The 27,887-nt window shown below is 38.5% G+C and overlaps 1 protein-coding gene across 3 annotated transcripts in view; it reads left to right on the plus strand.

Annotated features, from left to right (window-relative positions):
• Window positions 1–469: 469 nt before the first annotated feature.
• LOC142338707 (uncharacterized) overlaps window positions 470–27,887 on the plus strand; it is a 75,722-nt gene continuing 48,304 nt past the window's right edge. The window contains exons 1-5 of one of the 3 annotated variants that reach the window (XM_075388583.1): window positions 470–604; window positions 13,693–14,055; window positions 17,587–17,770; window positions 20,431–20,630; window positions 27,400–27,607. In XM_075388583.1, coding sequence (XP_075244698.1) covers window positions 13,746–14,055; window positions 17,587–17,770; window positions 20,431–20,630; window positions 27,400–27,607 — 902 coding nt within the window. In that variant the 5' untranslated portion in view covers window positions 470–604; window positions 13,693–13,745. Of the gene's footprint in view, window positions 724–756; window positions 930–13,692; window positions 14,056–17,586; window positions 17,771–20,430; window positions 20,631–27,399; window positions 27,608–27,887 lie in introns of those variants that run through there. The other 2 variants (XM_075388581.1, XM_075388582.1) reach the window with 2 other exon arrangements.

The raw sequence follows: 27,887 nt of genomic DNA on the forward strand, positions 1-27,887 counted from the left end.
GGGCTTGAGTGTTCTGAGTATATGTTAGCACATGAATCTTAGCGGCCAGAGGGACTTAGTGCCGTGACACGAGCGCGATCGCGCCCGAGTGCTGGGCAGAAGGTCCGAGGGGGGCTAAGATTCATGTGCTTATTTAGAGAACCAAAGGGTACGAAGGGTTAAACTTTAAATAAAATTGAAATTAAGAGTAGAATTTTGCAAATTATTAAACGAGAAGTTTTCGTCAATTTTTCTATATTTTGGAAACACCCTCTTATCTGTAACACCCTATCAGAAACTTATTCGTTTCAGGTTCTGATGGGAAATGTCAAAAAAATTTAGTGGGTTTGGCCTAACCGCCAAAACTTGTGTTTCCTTACTGCGAGTGGGCCGCTAGGTTAGGGCCGCAAAACTTAGCATTCCAATTTTGCACGTGCTAATTGCTAATTGCACGCGTCTCCAAGTTTTAGCGACCAAAAAATTCGTACCCTGGGTTCTCTAAGTGACTTTAAGCAGAGTCACATAACACATGCTTTAGGCATTATACCTTACATTCTGGCTGAGGCAATATCATGGCAGGGCATTAGGTCCCTCGGGCGACTACAATTTACGCTGAAACGAAAAGGTGACTCACAAATAAACATTTTTCCTTACCAAATGACTTCAACACAAAGCCCCTAAAAAATAATTTAAAAAAGCAAAACGGAAAGACAATTTCGTTGAATCTCATTTGCATTTACGAAAGTGAGTAATTGATTGATATTGGATTTAGTTTGTTTTGTCTCCCTAAAACGTTCACTGCCCATAATATCAATAAGAATGCTGGCGTCAAAATGTAAACAAATAACATGTGAACGTGGGGATTAACATTTAATGCCCACCAAACTGGAACACTGAAAGAGAAAAGATCCAACGTTTTTTACAGCAATAACATTACAAGTCAAGTCAAGGTTAGTTAAAGAGTCATTTGAGCGACAGTTACGTGTTTATTTGTCAATCATAATAATATGCCGTATTTCTTGAAAATTTCCTTCTTCATTTTTCAATTGATAGTTTGATTCTTAACTCAGACATTTTTTTTTGCAAAAATTAGATATTACTTGTTTCTGTACCGAAAGGGGCCATCTCAAGAATTATCTAAAATAACTGAACAACTGAGAGACATTTGCATTCAGTTGAATTAATTGCAGCCCCGAAAAATATCGGCTCAGTTTTTTGTTGATGTCAAGTTAATAGTCCTTGAACATAATTCTTTTGTGAGCATATTTTGCTTAATTTTGTAAATTTGAACTGCTTTGATGGCAAATCATACAGAGCGGGAAAATTGATCAAGTCTAAAAAATAGTTTGTGAACTTTTTCTAGTACAAATCTACTGACAAATCTGTCAGGTCAAGTCCTATGTGTAACGCTTGCAGGTTGATTTCAAAGTAAAGAAAACTTAAAAAAAAACAATTTGGAGTGAATATCCCATTCTCTTCTATGCGTAAATACATTTGGCTAGTTTATCCTAAATTTTTTACACTTTGGACTTTTTATATGATAACACTTATTGTAACAGTTTTTATAAAAGAGGAGTAATTATAACACTTTTTGATAATTTTTTCTTGAAGTCTAACAATTTTTTGGGGTAAAGCTGACAAAAGGCAGTCTTTCGTAAATTCAATTCATCGAGATCTATATATATAGTCAGTCGATAGTCAACTGTATGGAAACGTCAAGGCAATAAGCATCGTTTACTTGGAGGCAAATCTAGCTTGATCTTTTTTAGCAGGTCTTAGCCTAGGTCACCAATTCAAACTAATCCGTTCAAAAACCGAATTTGTTAGGCTAAGCGAACAGTTTTAAGCCATTTTGGAAGTTATTCTTAGTGGGAAATCGGCTTTGGTATTTCTCAGAAATAATACGTATGTTGCATTTAGAACGGAAAATCTAAGCGAAAGTTTTGATACAATACGCACAAAAAATCTCTATCTAATGATATAATTTATTCAATTCAATTTACTCGGTAACATCCTCCGGCCCGGAAGAAAATGTTGGGAGGAATGGTACAAGCTTAACGAGTGGGCGGACGAGCGATCCGGATGACGTGCGTAAGACGGCGGAGCGGGCGATTCAATCCGAGCAGTTGGATAGTAACCCCTAGGGTTGCTTTCTTCAACGATCCAAACTAAATCACCGACTTTGAGGTGCTGCTCGGCAGGCGTCTGCCACTTAGATCTACGGTTCAACGTAGGTACATACTCCTTGAGCCAACGTGCCCAAATTGCATTGGCGTATGACTGTGCACTGGCGTACCGCTTACGATGATCAAACTCGTCGACGCCAACGATGGACGGAATTCTGGTTGCTTGGTTACCGAGTAGAAAATGATTAGGTGTTATTGCGCCTAGGTCGGACGGGTCGGCGCTTACGGGCGTTAAGGGACGTGAGTTTAGTGCGTATTCGACCAGACAAAAAGTAGTGCTCAACACCTCATCTGTGAGGCGACGCGTACCGAGGATAGTGTACAGTACCCTTTTAAAACTACGAACTAACCTCTCCCAGATGCCACCTTGGTGTGGCGCACTGGGTGGATTGAACCTCCACTTAATGCCCTTATGTGCAAGTTCGGCAGCGATGTTAAGTGTATTCCATTTTTCCACACATTCACGGAGCTCTTTCTCCGCTCCAATGAAGTTCGTACCATTATCCGACCAAATCATAGCAGGAGTACCCCGACGGGAGACGAACCGCTCCACTCCCATTACACAGGAACTAGTGTCCATGGACGGGACAATTTCATTATGGACAGCTCGAGTAGTGAGACAAGTGAAAAGAAATCCCCACCTCTTCTCGGTAGTCCGACGAACTGTGACGTAGAATGGGCCGAAGTAATCAACCCCGGTGTTGGTAAAGGGAGGAGACTGGTATGCGAGTCTCTCCTTTGGGAGGTCTGCCATGATAGGCTGAATGGTTGCTGCACGGAACTTTCTACACAAGACGCAGTTTGATTTGATGGAACGCAGTGTGGAACGTAGTTTTAGGATGGCATAACGTTCTTGTACCTTTGACCTTAAGTAGTCAATGCCCTGATGATGGTTCTTCAAATGAGTATGCCGCAGAAACAGTTTAACAAAAATATGACGCGCATCCAGCACGATAGGATGCCTAGTGTCAAAGTCAATTTCCACTAGCCGTCGAGTCGACCAGAAGAACGGATGAGACTATGAGGCCCAATAAACGGACTAAACTGAGCAATGCGGCTGCTCTTCTTAACGGATTTGTTGTCGAGAAGATCCTTTTGTTCAGTATTAAAAAATTCTCCTTGAACCAAGTACTGGAGATGACGCTCGGCTTCGTCAAGCTCAGCAGGGTCCGCTATGCTGCCGTCTACGGTACGGTAACTTTCATGAGATGGCAAAAGACGGGGCACATATGGGGTAACACGAAGTAGTTTTTGATAAGACCTGAACTTATCAAACGGGATTAGATTAATGCTTTGTTTCTTCAGGGGATTGGTTACAGATGCGGCTAAAGATGAGATGGAGTCATCATCTTGTTCCTTGGTTACAGCGCCGAGCTTGATGTTATCAACGACGTCAGTATTTGGCGGAAAAGGGAATTGCTTAGTTCTCAAGAAGTCAGGACCCCTCACCCAGCTACTTGATTGCAAAACTTCAGCGGACATACCCCGCGTGCCAGCATCTGCCGGATTATCACAAGTGGCGACGTGGTTCCCTTGGTCAACGCTGGTGTTCTCCAGGATTTCACTAACCCGATTTGCAATGAAGATGGGGTGTTTGTTTGTTGAGTTTATCCACTGCAAGACAATTGTACTATCTGTCCACATAAAGACTTTGTCCACAGTAACCGTTAATGCTCGACAGATTTCCCTTTTTAAACGGGCAGCGAGGAGAGCGGCTTGTAATGCCAACTTAGGAACCGTCATTACCTTCATAGGTGCAACACGGGCCTTTCCCAAGACAAACGCCAGCTCTGTTATAATCTCCCGGAGGGGCAAGTTACTTGAGCCCTAAGAAAACCTACTGCACTGAATACGTCTTGCGAGCTATCACCAAACATGTGGAGTTCAAGATGTTGGAATGGTCCTGAAAAGTAACTTCTCGGTATAGTGATCTCAGCTAACCGCGGCAGTTCAATACACCAGGCAAGGAATCTGTCAACTGTGTCCTTAGGTAACTCGTCATCCCAACTTTGTCCATTGACACGCCAAATGTCTTTCAAGATTAACCGAGCACCAACAGTGAAAGGTGCGACAAGACCAATTGGGTCGTAGACCTTTGACACAAGACTTAAGACCAAGCGCTGTGTTAAACTTTTCTTGATGGTGCTGTTAGTGCCCCTACTCACAACAAGAGTATCGTTGTTGTGATCCCACTTAAGCCCAAGCACGTGCATTGATTCCTCCTTTGATGAAACGATGACCTTCGGTTCAGTGGATTGAGCAGACCCATCAATTCGGTCAGCCAGATCTGGTACATTGCTTACAAACTTAGTAAGCTTGAACCCACCTAGATGGAGAAGATGTACCAATTCCTTCGACTTAATGAGGGCCCTCTCGGGGGATTCCACTGAGTCCAAGTAATCGTCCATGTAGAAGTTCTCAAGGACGGCTTTCGCAGCTTCTGGGTACTCCTTAGCATTATCGCGTGCCGTGCGCTAAAGTGCGTAGTTGGCGCAGGTGGGCGAATCTTTTGCCCCAAAGATGTGGCGCGTATACTGGTGTACCACAACATTTGATGTGGGGTCCTCCCGCCACAAAAAGCGCAATGATGGTTGATCACATGGTAACACTCCAACTTGGAGGAACATTCCCTCGATGTCGGCGGATACGGCAAATGGGTGTTGTCTGAACCGTACGAGTACATAGATTAGGTTCTGCAGTAAGTCAGGTCCGGTGAGTAATGACTTATTAAGAGATGCGCCATGGAATTTAGCTGCTCCGTTTAGTACCCTACGGACCTTGCCCGGCTTGTTCGGGTTAACAACCGGATGGTGTGGTAGGTACCACTCTCGTTCCGAGCGACATTCTACCTTATGAGCATCTTTGACCCGTACTACGTAGCCTTTGTCGAAGTCCTCTTTGATGGTACTCGAGTACTTTTCCCTAAATGTCTGATCTTTCGTGAGCCGCTTTTCCAAAGACTTTAATTGAACAAGCGCTGAGAAATAATTGTTGGGCAGTTCGATGTAACCTTCAGCCCATAGCATTCCTACATCGTACCTTTTTCCATTATGCACGGTGGTGTTTTCAAGAATTTCATGCGCACGCGCATCCGAGGCGGATCGTGGGTCTACTTGCTTAAGTGCGCCGTACGACTCCATGTCGTACCAAGATTTTACCTGACTAGCGAGTTCAAAATCCTGCTCCACATTAGCTTTGAAATAAGTTGAGACTAAACCTGAAGACGACGGTAGAGGGCCGCTTAGAACCCAACCTATGGGCAAGCGAACAGCGAAGGGCGAGGACTTCTCGTCAGCAGCGAAGTACTCTAACGGGCGGATGGCATGATACACATCCTGTCCAAGTATCATCTCGATGTTTCCATAGCAATATGTAACTGGGTCTAGAACTGCTAGGTGCGTGTATGTTTCTTGAAGTGCTTTAATGTTAATGACATCGGCGCCTATATTCAAATTTTCCTTTACGTAAGGGCTGACTTTAAATGGTTCAAATGCTTGGTTGTCGCGTGGTGTTACAATTAGTTCAACTAACTTAGTGTCTACAACCTCCTCGGTATTTATACCCTTGACTGTTAGTTTCAATGCTGTACCGTGCAAACCAAGTCTATTTGCAAGATCATTGGACACCCAAGAGTTACTGCAAGCAGTATCACACAAAACTAAAGCCGTGGTATCTTTACCGGAGGAGCTCTTCAACTGTAATTCAGTCACCTGAAGGAGGCCTTTCACATTACTCACAGATGACAAAGTAGTGGTCTTACTCGATGATTGGACACCAGAAAGTTTGCTTTGATTTGCGCCGGCGTTAGAATTACTATTGTTATTGTTTGAAGGGGATTTTGATGGATAAACCCTCTCAGCTCCATGGAGAAGTGTATTATGGGAGCTGTTAAATCCGTCTTTCCTGCATTTCCTGGGATTTGGGCATTGCCTAAACATATGCTTTTCTCTCAAACATGAGAAACACAGTTTTGCTTCCGCCACTACCTATGCTCGCTGAGTGGGAGACTTTTCTTTAAATACCCTACACTCCCAGATGCGATGATTGCCTTTAAACACGATGCAGCAAGGGGTTGCAGGCGTTGCCGATGTTGAGGCTGGTCTCTGAGTGCCCTTAGTTTGTGTATTAGCAGCAAAAGTTCTTGAGGCAACTTTGGTCTTTACTACTGAGTTGGTGTTATCCTCAGTTCTTGCCTTCGATGAAGTTTGTTTCATTAAATCGTGCGCCTCGGCCTTCTCCTTCAACCAATCGTTGAAGTCAAGGAGTGTTGGCTTTACCCAATGTTTCTTCACTGTGAAGAGTGACCAAGACTCTTTCAGATTGGGCGGCAATTTTTGCACAGCCGTGTTGAGAAGTGAGGCGCTCTTAAGGTCTGAGTCGTATGAGAGTGATTTAAAGACCCCTACAAGACTTGAAATTGTTGCAGAATTATTTATGATGTTATCACTATTGTGCATCTTAAGTGGAGGAAAAGAGCTGAGTTTGTCTAAGTGTGCACTGATTACTGCCTGTGGTTGGCCAAATTTACGTTCGAGTGTCTTAAGTGCGTCCTTATACATTACACCACAGTATGCGAACTCAGCGATGGCGGTTTTTGCTTTTCCAGTTACAAGAGTTTTTAAGTATGTTATTTTGACATCATCAGTTAAGGACTGTGCGTCTATGGCGCTTTTAAATTGTCCGAACCATTCGTGCCACTGCAGGGGATCACCATTGTACTGTGACAACTTCCACTCGGGCAGTGGATCGTTCTTCTTACAAGTAATTGCCTCCGCCAACTGCTTTATCAAATCCGCAGAGTCCAAAGAAGGAGCCGAAGGTGTGGGATGCGGCGGGCCACCCCAACACAACGGGTTCGGAACGGTAGCTCCATACGTTGGCGGAATGATCGGAGTGACAAAGGTGGGGGCGGTACCTGTGGAAGAACTAAATGGATTCACTTGCATGAAGTCTGATGTTACGTAATTTTGAGCGCCTGCTGCTGCTTGTACATGAGAGGAGCGGTGCGATGTAGATATATGAGGGTTGATTGACGGGGCCGGTTGTACGGTGTATAAGTTTGCGGATGTTCGTACAAGTGGTACTGCATTAGATGGGACTGCTGCTGGAAAACGCCAGACATTTGGATCTGGAGGAGCAGGAGGTGCGTGGGTTATAGGGACAAAACTTTGGGGCTGAAAGCTCTTTTGTGGGGTGTGGTGGATGAATTAATTGAGGTACAAAAACGTTTGCGGAGGAAACGAATGGTGCAGGCGGAGAATGGGGTAACAGATTGACATTATTCGCCACGGGGTTAGTGGCTTGTAGTGGTAGTGCTTGTGGCGGCAAAGGATGAAAACGGAATGCTGGTGGGATTAACGGGAAATGCGGTGGTGCGAGGTTTAGAACGGGGGATGGTGGGGCTGGTACATTTATGTGTGCTTGTGGCGGATTAGGTGCTAGAGGAGCATTAACGATTGTATTAAAAGGTGGTGAATGCGGAGGGCTGACTAAATTCAACTGTCCCGGCATGCTCGATCTGCGAGGGAATTGATGATCTAACTGTAAACCATCGAAGTGCATTGTTGCTTGAGACAGTTGTCGGGCTGTGTTTGGGGCGTTTAGTTGAGTTGGCATACCAAAGTTTATTGGTGATGGAGGCGTATATTGAGGCTGTTGCTGCTCTTGCATGATGTTGTTTGCAACATATGCATCATTGGTTCTACTACTTGGTTCTTGGACAGGGAGGTTGATGTTGGCCTCAACCTGACCATGTGTATTGAGATTGAAATGTGAGTTTGGAAATTGAGCTGAAGAAGGTCGTTGGACAATTGCTTGGTTGGATTGGGCGATGGAACCAGAAAAGTGCAAACTCGGTTCGTTTGCAACATCTGCCATGTTCCCGGCCGGTGACGAATTAACCCAATCTTGAACAAGTTTCTTGCTCTTGACTGAACTTCTTTCCTTGCGATGATCCTCCTCAAGCTGCTCAATTTCCAATTCCCGCAATTTCGTTTGTTTTTCAATTTCGAGACGCTGTCTAGAAATGCGAAGCTATGCTTCATGTTGATTCTCAAGTTCCTCCCTTTTGAGTCTTGATAGTTCTAAGTCTCGTTGACGCTGACTTGATCTTTTTGAGGAAGTCATATGTGAACTTGATTTTGAATGGTGAGAGGTATACTGCTCTGCTGTCTCTTTGTCATGGACCGAATTGATATACCCTCGAGCAGCAGCAATGAACTCATCAGTTTTCTTTGTTACAGTCTCTAACCATTTTTCAAGGTTCTTACAGGCAGCATCTGGATTTTCAGTCTTTTGTGCCAGATCAAAGAGCTCTTCATTTTTATCAACTACTCTAATAAAAGCGTCTTTGCACTTCACAAGCAGACGTTCGATCTTAACTTTCCTATCTTGCTTATCCACAGCATTGTTAATTTCACCATAGTTGTTATTAAGTTCAGCCTCTAATTTTGTCCTCGCACTATAAAGTTTGTTGAATTTGTCCTGCAAAGTTGTCTTGATCTTAAGAAAAACAGGAACCACAAGTTTAATTTGGTACTAATATAAAGTACACACACATGCAACAGCACAACACAAAGGGGTTATGCCGAACCCTAGTGTGACGGTTTGGCTAGCAAACCGCCAAAGAGCAAAGATGTTGGTCGAGTACAATAGTACCCGGCGAAAGAAAGAAAGAACGGTGCGCAGGGAGCGCGAAACGGGATAGGACGGGAGACGGGACGGACGGGAAGAGACGCCGAACGAATAACGCACGACGCAACGGGAAACCAGACGGACAAACGGGAGCGTCGGGCGAATGACGCGCGACGAAACGGGAAAACGGCACGGGCGGGGCGGAAACGTCGGGCGGATGGCGCGCGACGAAACGGGAAAACGGCACGGGCGGGGCGGAAACGTCGGGCGGATGGCACGCGACGAAACGGGAAAACGGCACGGGCGGGGCGGAAACGTCGGGCGGATGGCGCGCGACGAAACGGGAAAACGGCACGGGCGGGGCGGAAACGTCGGGCGGATGGCGCGCGACGAAACGGGAAAACGGCACGGTCGGGCCGGAAGCCACAAGCGAGGAGGCGGGAAGATCGATGCTAGCAGACCACAGCAACAAACTCAGTCAAACAAGCTAGCCGTAACTCCAGAATAAACTTAAGTCACACCCTAGAAAGAAGGAGAGGGGCTACTGCCAGGTAAACTAGAACAAAACATTATGGGGCTTTATCAACGGCATCAAAACATGAAACAATTTACGGCAACAATGTAGTATAACCAAAAGTCGAAAAGGTCATGAAATTTACTAGCCGTAACTCCAGAACAAACTTAAGTCACACCCTAGCAAACCACCCTACCCAGACAACAAAAAGGCATATCACGAAAATTAATAAGCTACAACAAATTGCTAGCAAACAAGTGTGGTGAAAGTCACGAAACAAACCAGCCGTAACTCTAGAATGAACTTAAGTCACACCCTAGCAAGGAACGAGACTAAACAACAAACCAGCATACTAGCACAAAGAAATTTTTACTACATCAAAAATTCAACATACTACATCATACAACAAATTAAACGGGGGATAGAAAGAAACAAGGTGACACGGAAACAAAAGAAAGGAAACGGAAAAATGAAACCAGATAACCTTGCCAAAAACGGACGGTAGCGAATAACTCAAAGAATGGGGAGAGCGAAACGTTTAGTAAAGCGCTATCGGAGTGAACCAACCACAAACTAACCCGTAACTCGTGAGTTAACTAAGTCACGCCGCCAGTCAGTGGGTAGACTCCCACAACAACGCAAGACTAAGTGACATTCAGATTATCAAAGGCTTGTATGAGTTCCGCTTCCTCAAACGCATGACGGGTGCGAAGCGTTTTACGACGGCGCTTTGAAAGTTTCTTCGGACGGGAGCGTGCTATCAAGGACCGGAGGTTGTTCTTACGAGCTAAGACTATAGTGAGTGTTTTCAGCTCAAGCGCAGGCCTTTGGTGTAATGCTCTGTACTCTTTAAGTAAACTAGGATCTTTCTGTTTACGTCTAGACACAATGTCTTTAACTAAATGGATGGTCACTAGAGTACTACGCTTGAGCTGATTATAAATATCAGGAGTTCCCTCTCTGGGGCAATACACTATAGCTTCTATGCGCTCCTGATACGTTTCAAGCACTTCAATAAGCTGCGAAGGTGTTAAAGGCCTATTGTTGTTACTGCGATGACGGGACAATGAATTGTTCACCACATCATGCCATATAACTAGCCTCTTTTTATCACGGAAGAAGTGACTCAATTGAAATTGCGCGGTTTTTCGGACTTTCAAAGCGTTAGGATTAAAACTCAGACCCGGTAATGCGTAAATTCCTTTTTTATAATGGTCTTGTAACGCTTGAGGCAAGGTTTTTATGGCGTGATGCAGTGAACTTGCAGCTAATATAAAAACCATATAATGTTTTTTACAACATAATTGACTTGAGCTTTGCTCAAACTCCGAACCTTGATGTTAAAGGCACGATTTTCACGAGTTAACAAGACTAAGCGCTTATTTGCAAAAAAAATCAGTTATCTGATTCTTTTTTTTCAAAATTTGAAAATCTTGACCAAACTCTTATTTCTACCCTTTTTTTATAGGGATTCTCGATCCGCCATCTACCAACGCTTTATATAACTTTTTTTGCAAAATTTTACCGAATTTGGTCAATTTTTTCAAACTTTTTTTTTGCTTCGCCTTTATGTCAAGAACAGCAAAAAACACCGCAATTTGATTATCTCTGGGTTATGACAAAAATTTGTCAAAATCGTATTTTATTCAAAAAAAATTCTAAGGGGTGGGTTTTTGGTGACCGGGAAATTTAGAGGAAATTAAACCAAAAACAAGGGGGGTTACTAGATTTGCAGGTTGCTACAAGAATAATTTACTGCTTCAAATTATCAAATATAACGTTCAAGTTTTTTTTTGGGATAGTTCTTACATGTGTTGTTTTTGAAGCTGAGACCACTATCCGCTCTTTTTTGATGTCCTGGAAAAAGTCATCAACTTGCATCCCCGTTGGCTTCAAGTGAAAGTTGATCCAGTCAATAATTGCAATAAATGTTTTCTTTTGCACTTTTGCAGCCTGATTCACTCCTCATGTAAACCATGAATACGATATTTTTTTTCTTTCAGACATCTGGGTCGGGTCCAGTGTTTGTTCAGGCGATTTCCACATGCTTTCCAAAATTTCTTAATGCTCCGTTCGTAACTAATAGTTCTGATTGATAAGGTAAAAGGTTCCAAATAAGGAAAACGAATAACTTATTAATACTTCGTTATAAGCAACAGGTTGAGCTTTAATAAACGTTGCACGCGTTTTAGCTAATAACTGCATACATTCTCAATGTTTTTTGCGGATTAGCATTCCAATTAATAAAACAAGATCTTAGAGTGTAGTCCAGCAGTAATAATGCAGAATAAACTTTTTATTGATCAGCGATGCAAATTTCAAGAGAGAGCCCAAATTTCAATGAGAGCCCATTATAAATCACAACTCTGGTCAAAAATTGCTTTTGTTTAGCGTTTTTGTTCGCCATATGTACACATACATAAAGTCGTAACCGCCAGGCCGAGAGAAGATATAAAGCTTTTTTATTTAATTCCAACTTGGGCTCTTTTATTTATTTCTGGGTTCATCTTGTTTATTTCAGTTTACTTCAATTATTTCAGCCCCGTTGTGTTGCTCCCAATCATTTTATAACGTTGTTTATAACTACGTTAACCTATTTAGTAAGTTTTATCACAGGCTAAATGCAATGGGATTAACGGAATTATAAAGGGGCGCGGTACCAAAAATAAAGCTGACAAAAGGCAGTCTTTCGTAAATTCAATTCATCGAGATCTATATATATAGTCAGTATATAGTCAACTGTATCGAAAGGTCAAGGCAATAAGCATCGTTTACTTGGAGGCAAATCACCAATTCAAACTAATCCGTTCAAAAACCGAATTTGTTAGGCTAAGCGAACAGTTTTAAGCCATTTTGGAAGTTATTCTTAGTGGGAAATCGGCTTTGGTATTTCTCAGAAATAGTACATATGTTGCATTTAGAACGGAAAATCTAAGCGAAAGTTTTGATATAATACGCACAAAAAATCTCTATCTAATGATATAATTTATTCAATTCAATTTACTCGGTAACATGGGGTGATTTGATTTAAGAGAACTAAAAATACGTTTTATTGGAAGCATAATTATTATGAAATTTGTTTCCAATCCGTATGGATACCATTGCAGCAGTAGAAACAAAAAATAAATAACTGAAAACAATTGGTTGGGAGAGATTTGCTTCAAATCTAGATAAAAATCTGAACAAGCAACAACAAAAACTTTTAAATTGATTTATCAGAAAATAATGAAAGCATCTAAAACACGTGACACAAATTCTGGAGCCACCACCCCAAATAATCAGAGCAGAGTAATTATGTTGAATTTTTCTTCACGAACACCTGTTCGCGCAAATTTTGAAACAAAATTGAAATTCTTTATACCGGTCCCATCCTCTCGTTCAAATATTTTTTTACCGTTCTGATTGCATGGTCAATAAGTTTTCAGATGTTTTAAAAAAAGATTTCATTTCTGTCATTTAAGATTTAAAAAAAGCCCTCTCTAAGGGCATCTGAGAAAAACAATCCTGCTATCTTTCCAACACTGTCATATTTTGGAATTCAAATACAAAGAATATTTGCAATTTCGGAGAAACAAATAGACTTGAATCCTTAGCTCGTTTTTTCGTTCTTCTTGTAATTTCAAGAACAAAGCAAAAATTATACGCATTGTTTACAAATGGGCTATTTTTTCACATATTTTCGAGGAAAATTTTGAAAATTTTGGGAAAAAACTATATCACAACTAAAAAACCTAGAAAAATCTGGAGAAAAAATCAAAAGGAAATGTGTTAGCACATATTTACATCCCTGCCATAACTTCGTTTCGATAAATTACCGGCAAGAATTAATTTGATTTTTTCATTATCCCACATTTACATGCTTAATTTAATTATGGGGGTTTGAGACCGGAAGGGGGTGGCTCTTATGGAGACTCCGGACGTAATTTTTTTTTGATAGCACTGGACCTAGGTATTTTCCGTCATGGGCCGTCTGGACATCGACATGTTCCGGCTGGGACGGTCTGGACTTCCCCTAGTCGAGACAAAAAATGTCTGTGAAAAGACTGCGCTCGACCGAAATGGGCCATGAAAATATTTGTACTGACTTTGTTGAGAGCCTCGACTGTATGCGGACCGGAAACAGGTCAACCTAAACAGTATTTACCCATAAAGCACATCTATGCAATGTATTGATAACTAAAGAATGTCTCGACCAAGTATTGATTTAAAAAAAGGGAAAAACTATCAGTGCGATTATAAGTTTCATCATGTTTTAATACACGGTCTCTACATGGTCAACAGGCATTTCTAGTTTTTCTGGGTTAAACTGAGTCGAATTTTCACAGGTACCATCGAACTACTGAGCACCCCATGCTATATAACGATACGATAATGTTTTAGATTTCTTCAACGCTTCCCTCGTTTGATCAGTGTCGATCAACGCAAAGTTTGCAATGAACAACAATCCCGCCGAACAATCAACAGGCAAGGAGAACCAAATCACGACCTCACACAACAATAACAACATCATCAACAACAACAGCATCAACATAATCAACAACAACAACACAAACAACAATAACGACAAGGATGACAGTGGTGTAAACAACATAATAACAAACAACAGAACAGACAAAAATGAATTAAATGTAATGAGGAAGAGAAAGGTGTTGCCTCCCTTCCATACAAGGAATATATTTGACATAATCACTGATGGAATCAACAATCTGCCGTCTCCTAGGAAGGGACAACCTGATCGGAAAGGTTTTCTTTTAAAAGATAAACTTTTCCTGCCAAGCTTAACTTTTTTCAATTGCTGTCGTAGAGACGCGCAATTATTGTAAACGTGTGTCTTTTTTATGCAAAATTTTCGCTTGACCGTTTTGACTTTTCGAGTGACGTTTACGCCTTTGATTTTTTGCGTTCAGCGTGATCCAAAATTCCCTCTAAATCACAATTCCAAGCTGCTGAACTCAACTGGCGGCAATTTAATACTAAAATCAAATGAACAATGCGCCTCTGTTTCAGTTCAAACTGTTTTTGGAGACTTATATTTCTTTTTATGGTGTAAAGGGCGGTTCTTAGAGTTTGAAGACACCCCCACTGTTGACCCCCCACTATTGCCCCCCCCCCCACCACCGCGCTAATGCCCCCCACCCTAATGTTGTCACCCCCTCCCCCCATCAGACGCGGTGCACCCCCCCCCCCCCCCCCTCCTGATGGCCAGGTACTGACAAACAACCGCTTGCTAAAAACGCACATTTATACTATTTTGCTATTTTTTCAAGCTTTTTGAAAATATTTGACATTTTTTTAATCAACCCTAGCTGTCAAAGAACCACCGCTAGGGTTTATTAATAGGCTACTGCATAGTTTCTAGTGGTAATGGAATGGTTGCAACATTACTGATAAATTTTTATTGACCTTGGAATAGATTTTCAACTTTTTAATGTCACAAATTTTGGCAATTTTTTGATAAAAGTTGCTTTTTTCAAAGTTTATTTGAAAATTTTGTCGCTTCTTCAAATTTTTCAGCCTCAAGGGACAAGGAACCTCCTCTAGGGTTTGAAAATAGGTTATTTAACAATTTCTAGATTAAATGGAATGTCTTGAAAGATTTTTTAACATCATTTTAGCATATTTTTGACAATTTTTGCTTTTTTTCAATTTTTTTGACATTTAAATTCATTATTCAGGATTTTGAGCCTCGAGGGTTTGATAATAAGTTACTGGAAGATCTTGGTTGATCTTGGTCATCAATTAATTTTCCACTATTTAATATCACAAGTTTCAGCAATTTTTTTAAAAAAACTTGCAATTTTAATTTTTTCGAAATTTTTTTGTCATTTTTTAAGTTTCTTTAGCCTCAAGGGCCACGGAACCTCCTCTAGGATTTGAAAATATGTTACTGCATAGTTTATTGATGTATTGGAAAGTTCTTCAAGATTTAGATATCACGAATTGAAGCAGTTTATTTAAAATATTTGCAATTTTTTCATGTTTTTGAAATTTTTCCGGTATCAGAGGCCCCGGGACCTCCTCCAAGGTTTAATAATGAGCGGTTGCATAGTTTCTAGAGTTAATCGGATGCTGATCAACTTTGTTTTATCTCCAGTTTTCGTAATTTTTTTGGATAAAATTTAAACTTCTCAAATTTTTGGAAAAGATTTATGTTCCTAGTGTATGGATAATTTTGAGCCTTTGAAACTCTTTCAGGCTTGAAACGGGAATACCGGATAGTCTCTTGAGACAATTAAATGGCTCCTAAGATATTAATGTCTTAATTTTTAGCACTTTCTTGCAATTTTCAAAAAAGTCTCAAAATTTTTTGTCTTTTTCTCAGTTTAACGACGTTATTTTAGGTTAATTACTGGCCAACGAAACTTTTCAAGTCTCGAAGATGGGTTACTTGACAGAACTTTCGGGAAAAAAGAGGGTTGTGAACATTTTCTCTGAAATTGAAAACTTTTTTATTAATTTTGCTTTTTTCAGTTTTTTTCTATTTGATTTTTTATTAACGAGGCTAGAAAACGAAATTGCAGAATCGAACCCAATCTTGGAAGACATTTCAGTCTGTTTTTCTCTCTCTCTGTCGATTAGGGTTCCTTTCCTTCTCTTTCTCGTTCACGTTTTTCTCTCTTTCTCTCTATATATTTTGGTGCCGAACTTCAGCTGCTGTAATGTGGCTTAATGTCATCATCTCTGATCCTCATTGTCAATGAGTTATAGTAGAAATATATTTCTTTTATAGATGATCTAACAGAAACTTTTTAGAAATCATTGTTATTTGCTCTAAAAAGCAATTTGTAGCAAATATATTAATCCGGTTTGTCTCTTTTATGCAATTTTTTGCTGTGCCAATTTTTCGTCTGACTCATTTGACTTTCGTCTTCCGAAACGGGATAAAGAGGTAGCGCCCTGAGGTCACTAGATCGTGGCCAGCTGCTGACGAAGCCTACTGCTCGCTGGTCGTTTGAGAGCAATTCGCCCGATGTTAGTCGGTTGTGTTTAATCTTAATAGTGGTATATTTTAACCTCTAGTTTTGTTATTTGAAGCCCACTGTTGAACTTCTTTGTCCCATTTACCCATTTAGGCTCCCTCCAACTGAAGCAGGCTGCAGTTGATTAGAGCTGCCACTAGTTGTTGGAGAGCAATTCTTCCGATGTTCACTTGGTTATATTTGTAAATATGCAATTAAAACTGTTAAGCGAACAGTTTTGCGCATGATTACGATACCCATTACGCGCTCAATGTCCGAAAAGTCAACTTTCAATAAATTTTGCGTTTTGTGGAAACAAAATCATATTGAGCGTTTAACTAGCCTGAAACTTTTTTACCAATTTTTATAGGCAATACTCGAGATCAACTTTAAAAACTTAGTTGTTCGCGTGAACAATGCTATGGGTAATTTGAAAACCTTTGACTTTCTTCGTAATCTAAAAATAGTATCTAGAGCAATATTTCTGAAATAGTTAACCAATTTAGCTTTCTTTTCAATAATTAGATACTGCATCCAATAATTAGATAATTTTAAGCAATTTTGAACTAAATTAGCCTATTGCATTAACCTTGAAATAATGTAATCACTAATTTCCACACGCTTACAACTATAGTCTCACAAATGGTCCGCGAAAAAGCCAAAAAAATTGTTGTTGAACTTTGGTCACAATGCGATATGCGTAATGCGTTCTATGCAATTTGAAAAAATAAACAGATATTCTGAGGCACCAAAAAGAGTCAATTGATACGCTATAATGAAACAATGTAGAAAAATGACTGAAGGGTAATTAAGTTAGTTTGAGAATAAAGAAATGGGAAGCCTGCAAAACTGCCGTTATTCTGTGATTACGAAACGATGTTGTGCAAACCAGCGTAGTTGTTAGTTATTTAAAATATAAATTAATACTGTGAGGATTGCGAAATTGCTCTGATTTGTTAAAGCGCATTCTTAACTTCCTAAAAAAATGAAAGAGTTTTCTGAGTGACACTTGGCTGGTTTAATCATTTGCAGTTTTCTGCTTAGTAAAACTACAAAGAAACAAATTAGTGGGATTGGATTCAACAAAAGGAAAACTTCCTGTAATCATTTACAAACTAAGCATCAAGGACCATTCATTTCAAAAATTTATCAATAGTTGTCAGAATTGGACATTAAGACTCAGAAATAGGTAATAAAAAACCCTTAAATTTCTCAAAATTTAATTTTGAGACCGGTCTCTTTTTCGACTCTGAGAGGTGATGAAAAAAAAGCAAAGCCAGTTTTTTGGTTAATTAAGATAAAATTGGATTTTCAGGAGACGAAGCATTTTTAAAACCCACTGAGATTGGACCTCACGAATTACAGAAGAGTCCAACGACAGTTGCCTTGATGCAACATCGTACAAACAGACGAACATCTCTACCTGTGCCCACATCAGCCTTGGGTCACGTGACCCAACCGATCAAATCTACAACTGAGGACGAGTTTCAAAAGACACGGTTCGTCTTTTCTTTTGGCTCTCCCAGGCTCAGGCCCCGCGCCAAAAGTCAGTAACTCAAGACCATTTTTTACGTTTGAATACAACAACAACAAGATTGAAATCCCAGACCAAAACGACCTCTAATTAGACCGTCCCAACCCAACTAAACCCCTGATCACATCATCGCTGACTAAAGTGACCTCTAATCAGATATATCTCAGACCATTGTCCATAGTAGTCCGCGATCAAAACGCTCCCTGATCTCACCGTTTCAGACCAAACTGATTTCTGATCAAGATAGGTGTCAGAGCATTTGATAAATAGAAAACCTGTTGGGTCAAGGAGCGGTTTAAGCGAAGCCGTATTAAAAGTAAAAATGGTTTTTCTAACTTTCCAAATGAAGAACGTTTAAATCGAATTTTTAAAGTTTTTTTGCTTTACTTTTCAGAAGCCAGGAAATTTTAGCCAATAATATGTAGGTTCCAAAACAACAATAATGTTCTCTCTTTTGATGGAAAAAAGATATGTCTCATGTTTTTGACATCGATTTTAATAGCCAGGAAGCGATAGCAGCTATTTTTGGGGACATAGTGTTTTTTTTAATTGGCCATCGCCATCGAGTCTTCTTACGACCTGACTTCTTGGAATTGACTTTTAGTGACTTCTACTGCTTTGCAATTAAAATTCGTGTACGTGACGTCATTTGTTCTGCTCTTAGGTCAATTGCGTGACTTAATTGACTCAAAAAATGACTTCTGAAATCACTTAATGAATTTAATTAAAGAACTGGTAGTAAATCTGTCTATCTTAATTCTTTAGTTGTTTCATTTCCATGCAACTTCAAATTTTATGAACATTTACTAGTTAAGGGTCGATGATGTGCATCCAAGTAATGTCAAACGTGAATGCCATAATTCTTGAGTATAGAGTCTTGAGTTTTTACTTTAGAACATTAAATTTGAAAAAACTCTATTAAGACTTTTCCCTGTAGAGCGTATGTGTCTCATAAAATTGATAGTCCGAATCTTACTCAAAAAATCTAATGGACTATTAAAGAACTTGTGGTCAATCTGTCTATCTTATTTCTGTAGTTGTTTCAATTCCTTGGAAGGCCACAAGAGTCTATCACGGCTATTTTCCGGCAATATGTTGGCTATGTTTGCTTAATTTATTCGCAAAAATAGATGAGGAAACACCAATACAAATTACTGGAAAGTTCTAAAAATTTGTTTATTATCGGAAGCTTGTTAGCAGCACTTTCTGGGATATCAAGGTAACATTGTTGAATCATGATCGGATCTTTGGTGCAACGGTAGCATGCCTGGAAACTATTTGGGAGATAGTAGGAGGGAGTCCTGTTAGCTCAAACTCATTAGCAGCATATGGAGTTATCTAGTACCACACTTGGGATGTAGCAGTTCAACTTGTTAATTTTTTGGATGATCTCTTGCTTTGTTTTCTTTACTTTGATACAAATATTTTGTCGTTCGCTCAGATTAAAACTTTTTTGACACTACTTAGCTATTTCAAAATTTTTATCGAAATCGCTTCTAAAGACTTGTGCAATCGCAATCGGCTCTGATCAGACATTCATGCGCTCTAACGTCTCCTCTGATCAGATAATCGAGCATTCAAATCGTCCCTACGCAGACTTTTGCGCGCCAAAACTTCCTCTTACCAGAGAAGTTTGCACTCGATGACCACCCCTGATCAGAAAAGTTCTCTTCGAACCCGCTTTTGATCAGACCGTTTCACTTGGCATGTGACCTGAAGCCGGGTACTGACGTTATTCTTATATTTAGTAGCAAAGAAAAACGACAGCACTGTTGACAAAACAAAAGTTTTTGTTGTTGTACGATGATACCGACTAGTTTTTGTCTAAAAATTGGAGAATTCCCAGCTAAGGTAAGGGTGAACGCAGGAAGGCGACGTGCATTCGAAAGTATGTATCCTGAAAACACGCGTTTTGTTGTATAACTAGTCAAAATTTTTAATATGACCAGTCAAAATTTTCTATTGATTGAAAAATAGTTACCCGGCTTCAATTCCCAGACCACGAAAACTTTCGTCCGATAATTCTTTGCCCAGAGTAAAAGGGTCCAATTTTTCACTCTGGGCCCCCTAGTCGAGACCTGGAATTTATGAAAAGACCTATTAACTCCAAGTAGGGGGGTAAATAATGAATTAAATTACACGGTCGAGGACCCTAGTTAAATTCGAGGCTAATTCTTTCCATAAGTCGAGTCAATTTCTTTTCATATGCAAAAATGAGGCAAACTAAAAAGTTCCCACAGCACCTGGGTTGGATCTCGTGATCTTCTCCAATCTTACCCAATGCTTAACCAATTGCACTACATATCCTTACATTTAAAGGAAATTGAAAACAAGTCATTATAATGGTCGCGAGCGTAATTCCAGGACATGTTTTATTGTCCAGCCAAATTCCAGGACGTATGTTTTAGTTCCAGCCAAATTCTAGGACATCACATTAGGTCCAGACAAATTCTTTTCATACCCAATATATGTCGATGACAGTCTTTTCATACCTTAAATCTGCCGAGGACGGTCTTTTAATATTTCCAGGTCTCGACTAGGGCCTCCTTAGCATGAGTCAGTTTTATCAATTGCTGAACTCAGAAATGACTGGACAGAAACTCAGAGGTAGTTGCACCATTTCAGGGCTCAAATTCACACTACGCAGAAGTGTCGAGTTAACCACCAACTGAAGAGACACAATGCACATGAGAATCAAACAAAATGTGATTTGAAATTGAACAAGAAATGGGTTTCAACAAGCCAATTAAACAACGGGAGGGATAATGACGCGAACAACTTCAGTTACATACCAGCTGCTGGGAAAAAGAGCGAATTTTATGCAAGTTAGAATTGTTTTGCTCCTGGGCACAAAATAAACAGCTGATAAGACGGTGTGATGAACAAGCATTTTTTGGCGCTTTATCAATTCAACCGACGTTAGTCGGTTGTTTTTCATAACCTTTTTTGCTTTCATTTGTGATTTTTTTGGGTGATCTACTTTCTGATCAACGAAATTAGAAACTCATCGAAGCAAAATTGTCAGCCATAGCATGATTTTAAAGAATTTTCTAAATTGTTTCTTGGCCATGGCCATGCCTCTCCTTCGCTGTGGGAATTAATCCCCGGGAGGTTGGTGGTAGGAGACATTTCTTTATAAGGTGGCCAGTACTGATCAGGTCTACACTCGCCGGTTTTGAATTTTGAGTAAAATTTTAAAAGTTGCTGCATGAAAATTAATATGTTGAGCGTAACTCCTGCAAACAAGGTTTGCTTTATATGTGACTCGAACTTCCTCGTGGGTGCTTGTAACCTTTAATTTGCGTATCAAGTCGTAACCGCTTAGTTAAATGGGCTTTGTGGTAACTGCCTACAAACTAGCTTATAAATAAATGGTGTGTATACTTCTAAAGTAATTAACAGTTATAAGCTAAAAAATGACATTACTCTGCTCAGACTTAAATTTGTGGCATGAGTAATTTTCAGACTGTACAGGGTAAGTTTCGCCTGGGTTAACTCGTTGACTTCAATATAATCATAATGAAGAAGAACTGCACATAAAGAAACTTCTGCAGATGCAATGTTTCAGAACTGAATCAAGTTTTTACACTTGAAATGTGCTGGTTCAGCGCTAAAAAGTCCTGAGACTCAGGTCCGGGTTTTTGAGATGCAAATTTAAGACATTCGTTGAGATTTTCGTTAAAATTTTCTTATTATGAATTCAGAGAGAAACTGGAAGGCGATATATAAAGTAGTTATACACATTTTTAAAAAAAAATGAGATATTCGTAAGAAAAGATATTTGTAGAGTTTGTAAATTTTTGTTGCTCTTTGTCCATCAGCTAATATGTCAAAGTTTTTTTCTCTTCTCTCGCATTCGTTTTTATTTGAAATTAAGAAGGCAATTTATAGTTCCTAAATGAGACGGTGTAAAAAGAAGCGTGCATTTCAATTGTCTGCCTACACTTGTCTAGGATAATAATCTTGCTAGATAATTGCTTTGACCTTCGAAGGGAAGTATAAATTAAGCCATGAGTAACCTGGAGAAGTCATAGCTAAGTTTTTAAAACTTTACATAAAAAAATGAATTAAATTTAGCAGAAAGTAACTAAAAAGCGTTTGTTTTATGGCTCCTTGAGCGCAATGTCAATCAGAAACTCCTGTTCACTTTAGCTGTTGTTAGTACTCATTTTGCTTTAGGTTGTTTGTCTTGTCTGTGTTCATGTGCTTTTAGGTCGTTTCAAGGCGGAAAAAGTGAAATTTCCAAAAGCTGGACTACTTTACCTATCAAACTTTCAGAAAATCGTTCAACCTACTTGGCTTTTCTGGAATTGATTCGGGAAATGAGAAAATTTAGCTTCTGCTACACTGCTATAACAGCAAAATAAGGCGCTACACTGAATCTCTCTGAGATTTTTTTTCAGGTGAAAATCGCATCTGTCAAAATTTTTTGGTAATTTGATCGAGTTATGGAAAGATGGTTGAAATTGATTTCCTCTTCCATGCAAATAGAGGGGTTTTCTTTTGCCTTTCAGTGACAAAAAAAATACACAAACTAACGCTTTCAAAATGTTTCGGTTCCTTTTTTCTCAATTTTCTCTCGCCGTATCAAAACCCTCTCTTGATTTTGTTTACTTACTTTCAAAGCCAACGTTCAATTAATTGATTGAGATGAAGTTGGCAACCAAACTGGCAAACCACTAAGAACTAAAACCATGAAAAATTTGCAGTAATCAATGCACTTAGCAAAAACAGCTTTCCTCTGCTTCAGTTATATGTATTATCGGTACATCAATGACAAAGTTATTATCAAACGGATATGACATCAATGTCATACTTTATTTTGTTCATTTTCCTAACTCGGTGCAGTTTTTTAGTTTTATTTTAATCTCTATTTCTTCCGTTTTCATTCTGTAGACAGGATGTAGTTCATACTACAAACAAATTGCTGTCTCCTTTTGTAATGCGTGATCTATTCAAAATTACATTCTCTCCTGTTCTGACTTAATGTTTAATGTTTTTTGTTCAATCTAACTATCACTTCATAATGCAGCTACCAATTTAAATCTTGATCAATCGCTCTCAAATCAGTCCTCACAATGTAGTCAGTTATTTGCGTCGCAATCTCTAACTGCATAACGGCATAAAATTAATTGAATAAGGAAAGTGTTCAAACGCAACTCAAAATCAGATTGTTTTAAGACAAGTGTACTCTGGACCGCATATTCTTTACACAGAATATTGGACTTCTTAACAGATATCAAGCCGTTTTGATCTTTGATTGTTGTTCACACCAAGAACTGGTAGTAAATAGCCAGCACAAAGCCAAATTGAGTGGCACTTGCCGCTCTTGCGCTTTAGGGCAACAATTATGCTCGTTTTGTAAAAGTACGCCAATAAAAATCTTTTTGGTTTTTTGTTTTTGAGAGATGAGTTGATTTTTAAAAGCTACTTTCATTCGAGTATTTTTCATTCTAAGCGTATTACACTTCGATACAGAAAATGTCACAAAAAACTCTTTTAACTATTTTTTGTCTCATTCACTTGGCCACTTCAATGAATCTAACAAGTTGCTGTGAAATTAGCTTTCATTTAAGTTAATGACTTTTGAGTTCACGGAGGTTGGTCTAATGTAAATCAGCGCTGAATCGATATAGAGACATCCTGTTTTTTAGGGAGACCAGTACTGTGTTCACGTCCCAATCTACATGGACCAGTCGTGATTTTTGTGTAAAATTGTTTGGATGAAAAATAATATGCTCAGAATAACTCCCGCCAACAAGGTTTTCTTTATATGCGATTCGAATTTCCGCGTGATTACTTGTAACAATTAATTTGCTTAGCAAGTCGTAACCACCAAGCTAAATGCGCTTTGTGGTAATAGCCTATAAATTAGTTTATGTATAAATAGTGTGCATACTGCTTCTCAATGTTTTTGAAATTTTTTGTCATGAACAAAATCATACAATATTTGATTGGATTGGATTGGCTCAAAAAAAAGTAAGTTCGATGCATTAGGCTGGTTTATTTTTTTATGATAACCTCTACTTACAATAAATATAGTTCGGAAAAGTATTTATACTTGCACTTGGGACTGTTTTACGCGATGCATGGCACTCGAATAACCGTATTTTGTAAAAAAAAAGGTTTGAAACTCTTGACTTATTATTTTGAGAAAACACGTAGTTAAAAGACTAATTACAGATTACAACTTCCTTAAATGTGTGCTCGTGAGAATTTTTGCATCTTAATGACATCATGTAAATTTATTAATAGTCGCGAAGCAGTAGTGGCTATTATTGGGTACATAGTGTTTTTTACAAATCAAATAATTTGAATTGTATTGGGGCGCTGTGATTTTTTAAGATGTGTTCATACATTTTTCAATAAATTTGATCTTTCAAAACGGGATAAACAGGTAAAGCCCAGCGGTCATTGTGTTCCATTAGAGGCACAAAGTGGGTTTTAGTAACCTTCAAGTGCTTAGAGTGGTGTAGCTGCTGGGTAGGCCTTAATTTAAGGTTGAAAGGTCAATTTTAGGAGTTTTTGGTCTCAAAATGGTGCAATTTTTCATGTTTTTTTGAGATTTTTGTTTGATTAGTTTTAGGTTGAAAACTTTAAAAGCTAATGAAGGCCTTTTGCGAGACAAAATTACTTGTTATGACCATTTTATGAGCGATATGATTTGGTACTACAAACATAAACACGCAAAATGGTACTAATATTTGCAATTTTTTCCAAATTTTTTGAAAAGTTTTGTTATTTATTGAGTTTTTCTAGCTCCAAGGGCCAAGGAATCCCCTTTAAGGTTTGACTATAGGACATTATACATTTTCTAGTAACAATGCTTTGGTTTTCAACTTTTTAATGTCTCTATTTTCTAGCACTTTTTTGATAAAATCTGCAATTTTTTTAAGATTTCCTAAGGTTTTTGTCAATTTTTGATATTTGTCCATTCTCAAGTGCCAGAAAAATTATTCCACAGTCTAAAAAAAAAGTTAGTGCTTGGTTTTTAGTTTCAATGGATTTGTTGTTAACAATCTAACCTATCGAATTTCAGAGTATTTCTGATAAAATATGCAATTTGTTTCAAGATTTTTCAAAACATTTCCTTTATTCAGTTTTTTTTCTCCGTAGCCAAGTAAACTCAGCCAAGTTTTGATAGTATGTTACTAAATAGTTGCTATGGGGCAATTGAATGGTTTTCAACATTATAGTAGAACGAATTTCTAAATTTTGAAACTTTAAATTTTTTCTAAAAATTATTGCCCTTCGATCTTTGTGCCAATAAATTTTTTAAGGCTTCGAATTGGGTTACTGGGTGGCTTCTAGAGACACAGAAATGATTCTGAATCACGATCATTAGCACGATTTTTAGCAGCATTTCTATAAACTTTGCAATTGATTTCATTCCTATTTAAATTTTGCGGTCATTTTCGAGTCAATCGATCTTCAAGGGCCAATGATTTTTTTCGGGTCTTGGAGATATAATACTGGACGGATTTCAGAAACAAAAAAATACTGTGAACATATTTTTCAAATAGGTATATTTAAAGGGATCAAATTTTGCCTTAGGGGGAAATGCTTCAAGAGTTTTAGCAATGAGTATATTTTTATTTAGTTTGTTTGATTGTTTTAGTTTCTCAATTTTTTTTTAATGATTTGGTTTGTGTTTTGGCTGGCATTGTTCAATTGATCTGACGGTGAAGTAAAGTGGTTTTAAGTTTTTCATTCATTTCTTTGAATAGTAATTCAGGATTGTCCTGCTTTGATTTTTAATTCGTCGTCTCAATAATTGATTCTTAGGACCTGACTTCTTGGAATTGAATTTCAATGACTTCTGCTGCTTTGCAATGAAACTTTGTATGCGTGACGTCAATTGTTTTGTTTTAGGTCAATTGAGTGATTTACCTCACTAAAAAAATGGGTTCTGAACTCACTTAATGGTCTAACGTATATGCACTAAATCTTGAGTTTTTGATATTGAATAACAATTTTCAAAAAGTTCCTTCAGAACAAGTTCCTTTAGATAAAAATGACAGTCAGAATCTAACCAAAAATTCTAGTTGTCTATTAAAGGACTGGTTGTCAATCTGTCTATCTTATTTCTTTGGTTATCATGGTAGGCCTTAAGCGTCTATTGCGGCTATTTTCCAGCAATATGTCGACTATATTTAGCAATTTTGCTTAACGGAAAACCAATTTCAAAATCAAGAGATCTTTATTAAACGGAAGAGAAATTTTTATCTCTGTGAAAGCGCCTAAGCAGAAAGTAAAGATACATATTTTTAATAGCCGCCCTCATCTTCTCAGCCGGCTATTATAGCGCTCCTACTTTTTTTACAATTCAAATAATTTGAATTGTATTGGGGCGCTGTCTTTTTTTTAAGATCTGTTCACACATTTTCATGATTTTTGAAGTCAAATTGGAGTAGTGATTTTGGTCACGCCGAACCAGGAAATGGAGCGAAAAAGCGAGTGATTTGCGGCGTGAACTTTTTCCGCTTTAATTTTAAAGCAGAGTGAGAAAACAGTGTTTGAACAAAAATTCTGTTTCTCAGTAATGGTTTTTTGTTCACAAGCGGCAATTTCACGCTGATTTTTACTGTTTTTTCGATTTCTTGGATCTGATTTTTTTCTAAATGGTTTTCCCAATCCATTCACAGCCCATTCTAGGCCTAGTTTTTGTTTCTCGCTAGTGGTTTTTTGTTCAAATGCGGAATTTTGACATTGATTTTCTGTTTATTTCTTGCTTTCTTTATCTGATTTTTTAAAAAGGGTTTTCTGAATTAACTCATTGTCCATTCTAGGTCTAGTTTTTCTGTTAAGTCAATGAGAATTCTTTGAATTGTACGTCAAGACTTGTCCTGCTATGTTTTTTTACTTCGTCGAACAAAAAAATGTTTCGCTTTACCTCATTTTGCCGCTTTTTCAAAATTTTGCTTGAAATCTTTTCGGATTCTCTAGGCTAGTTTCGCTCTTCTCTCATTCTGCTAAAAATGATTTTCAACATCAGTTGCTTAGCAAATCAATTCAAAATGAACAGAGTCAGTATAAAAAATTGAAGTCAGAAATAGAAACGGGATAAACCAATAAAGCCCATTTTTAGATGCCCGCTATTTGAACTTCGTTCCTATAAGTCTTAGTTACAATCTCTAATGCTTATTGGTATTGATAGTAGGTCCTGTAGCCTCTCTCTAAGAAACAAAAGTATTTTCAACGACGAAATGCCTTCAAAACAAATCGGACTTAAAAAATGTTTTTGTACAAAAATCTTTTTTTTTCAATATCTTTTATTCTTTCAATCCCAATCATGCTTATTGGAATCAACGGTGGCTTTTTTCCGTTGGGTCCTTGATAAGTAGAAGTTTCCACAAGCTATTTTTCAGGTACTTGACAAAATCTTAGCAAGGTTCCTGTGATTGGGGAAGAAAAATTTTTAAGGAGAACTATGGAGCAACTTTAAGTGAACGGAATTCAGATTAAGGTGGTGATATATCAAATTTTCTTTTTTTTCGAAATATTTTGCATAGGTCGAAATTTCCACCAGTTCGTTTCCAAGAACTCGACAACTTCTTAACGTGGTTCAATAAACGAAATTCTTTGTAACTTTAGAGCTTACCTCGGATCACATGGACAATAAAGAGAATGAACAACTCAGGTTCGTCAATAAAAACGTGATTGACAATAGCAGACGATACACGCTCTGTGGTCCGTCAGGTGACAGCCAATCAGCTGCTCTTCCTTTCAACCAATTGGAGAGCAGCTATTCGAAAAATTTCAAACCGTGGAACAATTTGAATTCTGAAGCGCCATTCGAGAGGTGAGATTACACGGAGTGCGTATTTCATTATTTGAGGTTTTAAGAAAAATTTTTTTTTGGTACTATAAAATATGGTTCATATACTTCTGTATTGAAAATTCATCATGATTGTGAGAATATTAAATTAAGTTGGTTTTGTCTCGTTTTAAATTAGTTAGTGATTTTGTTCCGTTTATAACTTCTTCGGCAGTTTCAATCTACCCTGACCCGGGCTGGTAGTTAATCTCACAAGATCTTGCAAAATTCCTGCAAAAGTATGTTCCGCTTGTAAAATCTTAAA

Source organism: Convolutriloba macropyga, chromosome 4 (assembly GCF_964194025.1).
Source record: "Convolutriloba macropyga chromosome 4, txConMacr16.3, whole genome shotgun sequence".
NCBI classification, from domain to species: Eukaryota; Metazoa; Xenacoelomorpha; order Acoela; family Convolutidae; genus Convolutriloba; species Convolutriloba macropyga.